This window comes from Coenobita brevimanus, chromosome 101 (assembly GCF_032717465.1).
Source record: "Coenobita brevimanus isolate Jiangsu-jjx chromosome 101, ASM3271746v2, whole genome shotgun sequence".
NCBI classification, from domain to species: domain Eukaryota; kingdom Metazoa; phylum Arthropoda; class Malacostraca; order Decapoda; family Coenobitidae; genus Coenobita; species Coenobita brevimanus.
Window position 1 is genome coordinate 16,849,638 of NC_137054.1, and position 12,008 is coordinate 16,861,645.

Here is a 12,008-nt window from a genome sequence, read left to right on the forward strand (position 1 = left end):
CGGCGGCGGCATCAGCAGCAGCAGCAGCAGCAGTCCCCAGCACCACCAGCAGTCACCGCCTCGTCAGGGCCAGCAGGACCTTCTCTTCCACTGATACGCTGCGGGAAGTTCAGAATTTTGTGCGTACAGAATATTAGTCTCATCCCGTTTTTGACATGGAATATTTGAACACTTTCTCATCCATTCCTGTTGTTAAAATGAATTTCCACATTAGAGTTCAGTAATGTAACTTTTTTACCAATTTCATCATGGTGATATAGTAACACCCGTAATTGCTGAAACTCTTATCCGTTGCTTATCTCCATTCATCCTTTCGTTTATCTGTCTGTATCTCTTTCTTAATCTAGCTGTTATTTTGTATGTCTTTGTGTAGCTACGTATCTCTTTCAGTTTGCCTGCCTCATTGTCTAATTAGCTCCTCCCCCCTCCCCCCCGCCCTCCGCTTCAGATTGCGGAGAGAACTGGTATTTGGCCGATGCTGCAAACATTGTGGATATGCGGGGAGGGACAACAACAGTCGGGTGATGGAGGGGACGGCGCCCCCTTACAGCTAACTGACGAACACAGGGCCATGACTCTCAACGCCCTTAGGATCCTCCCAGGGGACACCATCTACTTCAGGGCTGCCGTGAGTATTATGAAGACTCAGTTGGGGCGCTCACCATCCACTCACTCGATGTAGTGCTGCTGTCGGGTGTCTGCCCTTTCCTTTCCTCCATTCCTGTTTCCTTCTATCCTCTTCTGTCTTTCTTTCATTCTTTTCTCATCCTCCTGCCTACGGGTGGCTTTACACTCCCTCTTTTGTCTTTCCTTCATTCTTTCCTCATCCTTCTGCCTGTGGGTGACTCTACACTGCATGACAAGCCAAATGGTTTCCTGTACAACGGGAAACCATTTACAGTGCTGGGTGGTAACCATATAACCAAATTTTGGCCCCTGGTGGTTTAGTGGGTAGTTACGGGAGTGCCGGATTGAGCCGGTGAAGGTTTATATTCAAGGGGTGGTTGGGGTTTATTGCTCACGTAATACCACTCAGGGATGAGTGAGGCTGGTCACTATCATCTTTAAATGTCAGGATCAACTTGCCTAGCCCCGGGCTCCTACGCTCCTCATGGGGCAACGTAGGATTGGATGATGAATGATGAATGAACTAGGCGTGTGAATGAGGTAGGGATGATAAATTAAAAAATACCGTAATTGATGATAGTTTGATATCTATATAATGCATGGTTTAGTATTTTGGGGGCATATTTACGCTAGCGTAAATGAGTACATGGAATGTAAGAGGAGCGAATGATGAGGTGAAAGAGAGAGAGATTGTCCAGGTGCTTGAGGGTGCGAAAGTGGATGTATGTGGAATAACTGAAACAAAATGGAGAGGAGGAAGTGTGAGAGAATGGGAGTATGGATGGGGTATATGTGCAGGAGTAGATGAGAATGAGAGGGAAAAGGAAGGAGTATGTATAGTTGTGAGTAAAAGATGGAAGAAGAGCATAAGACAGTATGGATCAGTTGGGTCAAGGATTGTGTGGGTAAAGTTGAAAGTTGGAATACAAATGTGGGCGATTGTGTGTGTGTATGCGCCAACGCAAGATCGTGCTAGAAGAGTGAGAGAAGAGTTGTGGACAAATGTGGAAGTGTGCATGGAAAAGTTTGGAAGGAATGAGAGAGTGTTTTTGATTGGTGATATGAATGGTAAAGTTGGTAATGTGAAGGTGGATGGAATAGTTGGTGAGTGGGGTGTGCCTGCTGAGATAGATGAGAAAGGGAGTGCGTCAGTGGACATTTGTGCTGGGAGGGGGTTGGTGATAGCCAATACCCTCTTCAGGCATAAAATGATCAGAAAGAAATGACAGTGAGTCCATAAACTTTTATTAGCATGAAGAACTATCAAACTATGACTCACATTCCTTCAAAGTACTCCCCTCCAACCTCTATGCAGCGTTCCATTCTCTTTCTCCACTTCATGAAGCAAGCGTGGTACTCTGAAGACGGTATACTTCGGAGTTCTGAATTGACGGTCCGTGCCAAGTCTTGGATGCGATGAAATTGCTTCCCAGCGATGGCAGATTTAATTTTTGGAAACAACCAAAAGTCACAGGGAGCCAGGTCAGGGGAGTAGGGTGGGTGGGGAGCAGAGTTATACCTTGTTGTTCCAGGTACTGCATAGTGAGGCGAGCTTTGTGGGGTGCAGCATTGTCGTGGTGCAGCAAAAGGCGAGACCGACGGCGGGTTGGTGCGGTGTTGGCCTTGTGTTCCAAGACTTGTGGAAGGACCTGGTCTGTGTAGTATTGGGCTGTGATAGTGGACTTTTCAGGCATCACATCCACGCATATTGGTCCTTGAGAATTGAAAAAGATGGTGAAAAGGCGCTTCCGGCTGCGAAATCCTTCCTTCAAAATCTGAGGTCGTGGGTCTTCATCGCCCAACCACACCATGTTTGACTGCTTGTCACGGGTTGTGAAGAATGAAATCCAACACTCATCTCCAGTAGCAACATCTGAGAACCGTTTTGGACCATTTGGTTCAAATTCAGCAAGCCAGACACGACAAATCCTCACCCGTTCAGCCTTTTGCTCATCAGTCAACAAATGGGGTATCCATCGACAACACTTCTTCCTCAGGTGTAATTGTTCATGCACGATGTCATATGCACTCCCATAACTGATATCAAGCTCCAAGGCTAAGAACCTAAGAGTTACAGTTGGATCCTCGTCAATGATGGACCGTGCACGGAAAGTTGTTGCTTCGGTCACGGATGTCCGGGGGCGTCCAGAGCATTGTTCATCTTTCAATTCAGTTTTTCCTGCTGTGAAAGCACGAATCCAGCGGGAAACAGTTTCCAGGGAAGGAGTAGTGTCTGGATAAACTTGTAATAATTCGCCTCGAATCTCTGTTGCTTTCTTTCCCAGTTTCCACCTCGTAAAAATGTAGAACCTGCAGCCTTCTTTCGAGTAATCCGTGTTTCTGGCCAGAGAGCAAAAACAAGAGTGACGCATTCACACACAACAATAAAACAAGAAAAGTCAGGCATACGGCGACAAGTTCAAACTCGTAAGGACAGGCAACTCTGCACTCTCCTTGCTCCCCTACCTCCCATCATTCAAGGTTTTCATGTTATAGCACGAACTGTCATTACTTTCTGATCACCCTTCATATACATGGCGAGTGATGAGAAGGGTGGGTGGTGAACTGAATGAAAGGAAGGCAATGATTGATTATGTGTGTGTGGATGAAAGGATGCGAAGATGTGTAAAGGATGCAAGAGTGTATAGAGGTTGGGGGAGTGGACTTTCTGACCACTACTTGGTGGTGGCCAGAATTAGGATGCAAGTAAGATGGAGGAATAGAAGAAGGGAAAGACGAGAGGAAGGAGTAGTTGCAAGGAGAGTGGAGAGGTTGCAAGAGGATGAGAAAAGGCAGAGTATAAGAGAGAAGTGGAGGAACGATTGGGCAAATATGAATTGGAGCAGATGGGAGACGTGGAAGGTGTGTGTAGGATATTTACAGAAGAAATATGTGCAGCATGTGATGTGGTGTGTGGAAGGAAGAGAAGACGGAGGTGGGTGCAAGGAACAGCGTGGTGGACTGAAGAGGTGAAACAGGCTGTGGCACAAAAGAAGAAAGCATACAATGAATGGATGAGAAATAGGGGCTTGGAAGAAGTTGAGAGGCGGAAGAGAGAGTTATATGTGGAAAGAAAGAGAGGTGAAAAGATTAGTAAGAGAGAGTAAGAAGAGAGTGGATGAGGAATTTGGAAGGAATTTGAGTGTAAAGTGGAGGGACTGTAAGAAAATGTTCTGGAGAGAAGTGAAAAGAGTAAGACAGGGTGGAAGTGAAGTTATCAGGGGAGTGAAAGATAAAAATGGTAGATTACTAGTGGAGAAGGGAGAAAAAGTGAGCAGATGGAGAGAACACTTTAAGGAATTGTTGAACGTAGAGGATGGAAGTAATGCGAGTATAAGTGGCTGGGGAATGGCTGGGAGAAGGAGGGAGGTGAGAAGACAGGAAGAAATCAGTAGGATAGAAGTTGTGGAAGCAATGAAGAAAGTTAAATCGGGGAAAGACCCAGGAATTGATGGAGTGTGTGGTGAAATGCTGAAGCATGAGGGAGAGATAGTAGTAGAATGGATGTGGAAGATGAGCAGATTGGCCTGGGAGGAAGGTAGAGTCCCGGAGGATTGGAAGTCAGGTATAATTATTCCCTTGTACAAAGGAAAAGGGGAAAAAGAAGTGTGTGGTAATCATAGGGGCATTTGTCTTCTTAGTATAATAGGAAAAGTGTATGGAGGGATACTTATAGACAGAGTTAGAGAAAGAACAGAGAAATTAGTTGGAGAAGAACAGGGAGGCTTTAGGAAGGGAAGAGGTTGTGTAGATCAGATATTCATTCTTAGATCTTTAGTGGAAAAGTTTCTAGAGAAGGGAAAGAAGTTGTATGCAGCTTTCATGGATTTGGAGAATGCATATGACAGGGTGGATAGACAAGGATTGTGGAAAGTGTTAAGAATATATGGAGTAGATGGGAAGTTGTTGAATGCTGTGAAGAGTATGTACGATGGTGCGAAGGCTGCAGTGCGTGTGGATGGTGAACTAACTGAATTTTTCTCTTTGAAAGTTGGTTTGAAACAGGGATGTGTCATGTCTCCATGGTTGTTCAATCTGTACATGGATGGGGTAATAAAAGAGGTACAAGGTAGGGTAGTGGATGTTGGAGTGGCCCTGGTGAGAGAAGATAGTGTTTGGAAACTCCCTGTACTGTTGTTTGCAGATGATACTGTGTTGTTGAGTGAAGACGAAGGGGAGCTGCAAGGCTTGGTGGATGAGTTTGAGAGAGTGTGTAAGAAACGGAACCTAAAGGTGAATGTAGGGAAGAGTAAAGTGATGGTCTTTGAGAGAGGTGAAGTTAGTGAATGTACAGCGAGGTTGGATGGTGAGGAATTGGAAAATGTGAGTACGTTTAAGTATTTGGGTAGTGTGATGAGTAAGGATGGAGGTTTGGAGGGTGAAGTGCTTGAAAGGGTACAGCAGGGAAGAAAGGTTGCTGGTTCCTTGAAAGCAGTGATAAGAAACAGGGAAGTGAGCATGGAAGTGAAAAAGTTACTACATGACAGTATTGTGATACCAACTCTAACGTACGGAAGTGAAGCTTGGACATTGTTGGAAGGACACAAGTCAAGAGTGAGAGCAGTGGAACTGAGTTATTTAAGAGGAGCCTGTGAAGTCACGTGGAGAGACAGGCTGACGAATGAGGATATAAAGGAGCGTTGTGGTGTGGATGTGGATGTGATAGGAAGCGTTATGAAGAACACACTGAGGTGGTTTGGCCATGTGGAGAGGATGGAGGGTGAAAGACTGACGAAGAGAGTGTATGTGAGTGAGGTGGAGGGGGGAAGAGGGAGGGGGAGGCCGAGGATGAGATGGAGGGATGGGGTGGAGAGGTATATGAGAGAGGGGGGTGTGAGTTGGCAGTGAAATGGCGGGGGACAGGGCGACTTGGAGGCGATTTGTTTGTGGCCATCCCAAACGGGATTGAGGCGTCTGGCAATAGATAGATAGATAGTGTTTATTTGATGCTGGTACTTTATAATTATCAGGTGGAGCTAGGATTACGGGGGCTTGAATGGTGAGTGAATGGGAGTGTGGCCCATTCAAGAGGACAGACTTTGATTAGTATCTCAGTTTATCATTTTTTCCCCCTTGGCACGCTGCACCCTACCTTACCCTGCCTTGGTGACGGAAAGGAGGTCTGAATGATGATGATGATGATGATTATCGAATTTTTAAATGGATTTGTATTTAATGTGTATCTTCTTTATGTGTTCATGGTTATATACTGATATGTGATTAGTACTCTGTATAATATTTATCAGTGTTTTAAGGAACATTCATGTTAATGTATGTAGAACTTTTAGAGTATTCAGTTTTCAAAGAACCTACCAATACTTGTGTTCTGCTATATTTATATATACACAGTGAGTACAATTTATACACATATGCAATTCCAAAGAAACTACCAATGCTCAGATGATCCACATTTGGTATCTATAATAGTGAGTATAAATTTGTATGATCTAAAAAAACCCACCAGGTCTCAGGTGTTGTTCATTTGGTTTATGTATAAGGTGAGTATAATTATATATATATATAGCCCTGTGTATGCAGTTCTGTGCGGGAAGTGTCAAGACTTGTAAAAATGTTGGTTGAAGGAGACGTGTAGGAAACATGTGTTGGTGAAAATAGTGTACATGTGGTGTGTGTGTGAAGGTTGAGATGTCAGAGCAAGCCCACTTCGTCTCTCTTACTCCGCACGCTAAAAACAGTCATTAGAAAGGGAAGGTGGGAGGGTGGATGATTGAGGGCGAGGGAGAGAATAAGGGAACGAAGGAGGAGAGGGCAGAGAGTTGAGAAGAGGCAGAGAGGGAAGCAGGAGAAGTAGAGATGGAAGGGAAAGGAGGGTGGGTGAGTGAATGATTGAGGGAGAGGTAGAGAATAAGGGAGAGAGGAGGCAGAAGGGAAAGAAGAGGGTGAATGATTTAAATGGATAGTTGAGGGAGAAGAGGTGGGAGAATTGTAAGATGGGAAGGGTGGATGGTTTAATGAAGAGGGGGGGGGGAGAGGGAGACTGGGGAGAAGCAGGGAGATGAAAGATGAATGATGATTGACGGAGAGAATACAGGGAGAGAAGTAAAGAGGAGTGAGGGAGGGTAGAGAATCTGGGAGGGATGAGGATGCGTGGGTAGATAGCTGAAGGAGATGAATAGAGAGGGAAGGAAGAATAGGAATTCAGAAAGGGGGGATTGAGGGAGAAGGGAGGATATGTGGAGGGAGAAAGAAGACTCAAGAGGAGAGAGAATATGAGGAAAGGTGGTATGCGGGTGAAAGAAGAGAGAGAGAGAGAGAGAATGCGTGACCATGGCTAGGCGAAGAAAAGAAGGGAAAATGTAAAGGAAAATATGGAAAAATAATGAAAAGTGCTGGAGACACTGTAAGAAAGAGGAGGATCAAAATTGAAATTAATTAGAGAATGGAGAAATAGGATGGAGTAGGATAAGGAGAAAAGTTGAGCAGAGAGAGAGAGAGAGAGAGAGAGAGGAGTATGGAAGAGGAAATGAAGACCGAGTGAAAGGAAAATACAGAAAAAGGAATAATAAAGAATGAGAAATGAACTAGAGAATTAATAAGAACAGATGCAAAAGAGAGGAAGTTGAAGGGATTAAAAGGAATGAGTTGTATGAGAGAGATTGATGTAAACAGTTGTCAGTAACATGTAGAAAATACGAAAAAATAAGGAAGAAACAGACACATAGTCCGGAAGTAAAATAAAGAAAAAAAAAGGAAGGGAAAAAAGGAAAAATCTCGGCAAAAAATAGGGACCAGAGGAAGCCGATTAAAGTGCTCTGCTGAGTGACGTGAAGGAAAAAAAAAAAAAAGGAGAAAAGGAAAAGAATAAAAAAGTTACCTCCTGGCCGAAAATGGGAAGGAGAGAGGATATAGAAAATGGCCATAAGAAAAAAAAAAAAGAAGAAAGGAAGAATCGCGCTGAAGTTTCCCCGATTTTGGTAGTTGGGTGGATCGATTGTGGTAGGTGGGGATTGTGGTAGTTGTGGTTCGAGGGAGTGTGGTGGCAGTGAGAAACTGCTTTAGTTGTGGTGGTCATGAGGAATTGTTTGTGCAAGAGGTGGCGAGGTGTGTGTGTGTGTGTGTGTGTGTGTGTGTGTGTGTGTGTGTGTGTGTGTGTGTGTGTACACGTGATACTTTCATTTATGTATGAATGTTTATGAACTTGCTTATGTATGTTATGCGACGTCTATGGACTACATGTAATTTCTTTTTTTCTTCCATTTCTTCTACTTATTCTTCTTATTTTCATTTTTGCATAGATAAACGTGTGCTCGTGTGGGTGGGTGAATATATATGCGTGTGTGATTTTTTTTCATCCAGACTCCCACGGCCGTCAGAGTGATCATCAGTGAGCGTGGGAGGGAGAAGTGGGAGAAAGTGGAACGAATGGGTGGAAGGGAGAAGGGGGAGGATAATAGGAATAGAAGGAGACATATATGGAGTAAAAGAAGTCAGGGAAGGAGAACGAAGGGATGGAAGGAGAAGGGAAGAGGAGAATGAATGGGTGGAAGGAGAAGGGAGAATGAGGAGAATGAATGGATGGAAGGAGAAGGGAGAATGAGGAAAATGAATGGATGGAAGGAGAGGGGAGGAGGAGGAGGAGAATGAATGGGTGGAAGGAGAAGGGAGAATGAGGAGAATGAATGGATGGAAGGAGAGGGGAGGAGGTGGAGGAGAATGAATGGGTGGAAGGAGAAGGGAGGAGGGGGAGAATGAATAGATGGAAGGAGAGGGGAGGAGGAGGAGAATGGATGGGTGGAAGGAGAAGGGAGAATGAGGAGAATGAATGGATGGAAGGAGATGGGAGGAGGAGGAAGAGAATGAATGGGTGGAAGGAGAGGGGAGGAGGAGGAGGAGAATGAGTAGGTGGAAGGAGAAGGGAGGAGGAGAACGAATGAGTGGAAGGAGAGGGGAGGAGGAGAAGGAGAATGAATGGGAGGAACGAGAAGGGAGGAGGAGGAGGACGATTGGGAGTAAGAAGGGAGAAGGATGATATGAATGAAAAATGATTTTGAGGTAAAAGGAACGAAGAAATTGTAGATAGAGGAATAACTTGAGGATAACGTAATGAAAAGAGGAATTGAAGTAGACGATAAATAAAAAAATATCGATGGAAGGAGAAACATTGGTCGATTTATAGAAAACGAGGAAAAATTGCAAGGAAATGAGTGAAAGAAATGACAGTATGAGTTGGATAAGCTAAATTAGAGAAGGGAAATTATTAATGGCAGATAAGGTAAATTTTGGCGAAAAGTAAAATGAGTGATGGACTGGAAAGGGGGAAGGATACCGTAAAAAGGGGAGAAGTGGAAGTTAAAGAAAAAAGAAAGAAAATGGATAATATTCTTTAAGAAAAGGAAATTTTAGGGGAGGGGATCAGATCGGTAACATCGGAAGTGTGAAGGATGGTAACGTGGATAAAGAAGTAGGGATAAATAAAAGAAGGGAGGATCACACACACACACACACACACATACGAGTATACACATGAATCCTTTAACCATCCTCCAAAATTCCACCTGTCAGACAGTCTCAAATGGCCTTCTCTCCTCTTCCTTCCACCTCTCGTCTCCTCTCTTCCTCTTGTCTCCTGCTCTTCTCCATCTGTCCTCTCCTCTCCTCTCCTGTCCTCCTTCCTAAGTTTCCCGTGAGAGTTATCGTGCGAAGGAAACACATCGATTAGCAAAAGTGTGATTTAGTGTCAGGAAGAAATTGGCCCCCCTCACCTGGTCGTAACTCTTCCTTTACGTGTGTTATGGAGGTAGGAAGAGGGGTCAGGGAGTGGGGGTGAGGTGAGGGAGGTCAGGTGCAGGGGGTTAAGGTGCATTGAAGGGGTCATTTGTCTTTTCCTTTAGCTCCATTCTTTTAATTACCCAAACCTTTTTTATGTTTTTTTTTTCCTTCGGCGAATTTGTACCTCTCGCATGGCTGCTTAATTAATCTAGTTCTTTCCTACTAGCTCAGAGAGTCACCTGTTAATTGGTTTACCTGCAGCTTGAAACGTGTTATTTTCACCGTTATAGGTTTCAAAAGAGCACAAACGAAATCAGACACCAAAAAAACCTACTGGTCATTTCGTGGTAGTTTGAAGATAATAATAGTAAAGAAAGAAATAGAGGGGTATTTGTGCAGTTGAAAGAATCGTACGGCATAGCCAGAACAAAATGATTGGTGTCGTCTTGCCTTAAATGGGACTGAATTTCGATCTTAGTGTATGTGTGTGTGGGGGGGGGGGGGGGAGGTCGCAAAAGTCCACCCATTATGTGCATAAACACATTGGTGATTGTATACAAAGGATTTTGTTTGGTTCTGACTTTGTTCAGTAAGTGCACCCCCAAAATGAATTAGGAAGAGAAAAAGATCTCCTTTCCATTCCCCTTCCTTTCATTTCTCTTCTTTCTCCTCATCCCCATTTCATGCCATTTTTTTTTCTTTTCCTTCTTTACCATCCCGTCCCTTTCCTCTGTTCTCCCCTCATCACCTCTCCTCTTCTTTCCTTACGTCTTCTCCGTTCTTTTCTTTCCCATCTCCTCTCTTCATTCTCTTCTCCTAGCCTCTCCTCTCCTTACCTCTCCTCTTCCTCCTCCAGCCTGGGGCAACAAATCCTTCCCCAAGTAAAGATGTGGGCTTAAGTTTGTGATGAATGTCTCACCCTCCATCCCTTCCTTCTCCTCCCTTCCCTTCCCTTTCCTTGCCTTGCCTTGTCTTGCCTTCCCTTCCCCTCTCCTTCGCTCTCTTCCTGCAGCTGCTTTTGTTGTTGTTGTTGTTGTTGTTGATATTGTGGTTGTTAGTTGTGGTTGTTTGGTGGTGGTGTAGTTTTTGCTGTTGCTGGTGGTGCTGATGGTGATAATTTTGCTGAATATCGTTTTAATTGGTGGTGGTGGTGGTCGTGGTCGTGGTTGTCGTTCTCGTTGATAGGATTGCTGTTGGTTGTGAAGGCAAGAAGGACGGAGTAACGGAAGGAATAGTAGTGAGTAAAGTGGGTACATTGACCAAACAAACTTTACGGGTCCATTTAGGAGGATTGGCCTTGTAATTGATAGAAAAAACTTATTTCCTAGTATTACCCATCTCCATATCGCACTCCTATCTTCACAGCCTCATACCCCTCTCACTCTCTACTCCTCTCCTCTTCACATCGTCATTCCCAACACTCCCCACCTACTCCCTTTACTCTTCTCTGTTCCACATCGTCATCCTTACAGTCCCTTACTCCTCTCACTTGACTCCATACCATCAACTCCCACCCACCCACCCACCCCCCGTACTCCTCTCTCTTCCACATCCCCCTCCCCCTCTACCCACAGCCCCATCTTCATTTTTGGTGTCCGGGCTAAGACTGGACACTGGTAGATTTATCCGGTCGTCAGGGGGGTCTTCCTAGTGCATTACTGACCATCTTCATCTTGGACCTTCTCCTTCCTCCATTTCCCCCCCACCGCTCCCCATTTCTCCTGTCCTTAATCGGCCCCTTTTCGTTTTCTCCTCTCTCCTCCTATTCTCTCCTCTCCTTTCCTCTTATCTGTTTTCTTCCCTCATCCTCGCCTCGCCTCATCTCTCTCTCTTTCTCTCTCTCTCTCTCTCTCTCTCTCTCGCTCGCTCTCTCTCTCTGCTCTGCTCTTCTCTTCTCTTCTCTTTCTCCCACCGCCAGACCTCCCATGCTGTCCCTACCATCACTATTACCTTGGTCATATATTAGCCAGTACGTCCCTTTACCGTCATCGGGCTTACCTTATGTTATGCTGGCAGTGGTCGCCCCTATATTTGCCTTGCCCTTCCCTCTCCCTACCCTTCCTTCCCTCTCCCTACTCTTCCTTCCCTACCCATCCCTCTCCCTACCCTTCCTTCCCTACCCTTCCCTCTCCCTACCCTTCCTTCCCTACCCATCCCTCTCCCTACCCGTCCTTCCCCACCCTTCCCTCTCCCTACCCTTCCTTCCCTACCCTTCCCTCTCCCTATCTTTCCTTCCCTACCTTAGTGACTCTTCTCTTTTTCTCCCCCTACCTTTCCCTGCCTTAGTTACTCTCTTTCTTTTTCGCTATGCCTACTTTACCTCTTCTAATTTCCCTTCCTCCCTTTTTCATCAGTTTCCTCTCCCTTTATGCCTACTTACCTTCCCTCCTTTCATGTCCTCTCATTTGTTACTTCACTTCTCTCTCTCTCTCTCTCTCTCTCTCTCTCATTCTCCAGCTTTCCTTTCCCCACTCCCTCTCCTCAGTCTCAGTATCTTAACCTCTCCCCTATTTTCCCATTCCTTCCTCATTCCCTCCCCATCTCCTCCCTCCCCTTTCATAACCTCTCTCCCCACCACATGTGTCCCATCCCCTTCACCTCTCCTCATTCTCCCTCCCACTCCCTCACACACTCCCTTCCCTCTTTCTCCA

At 45.2% G+C, this 12,008-nt stretch overlaps 1 protein-coding gene across 1 annotated transcript in view; it reads left to right on the top strand.

The window, feature by feature from the left end:
* Positions 1 to 12,008, top strand: part of LOC145414836 (ubiquitin carboxyl-terminal hydrolase 48-like) — a 137,350-nt gene that overhangs the window by 78,806 nt on the left and 46,536 nt on the right. Inside the window, exons 20-21 of the mRNA XM_080284255.1 lie at positions 1 to 119; positions 449 to 628. Of these exons, the coding sequence (XP_080140381.1) occupies positions 1 to 119; positions 449 to 628 (299 nt within the window). The remainder of the gene's footprint in view (positions 120 to 448; positions 629 to 12,008) is intronic.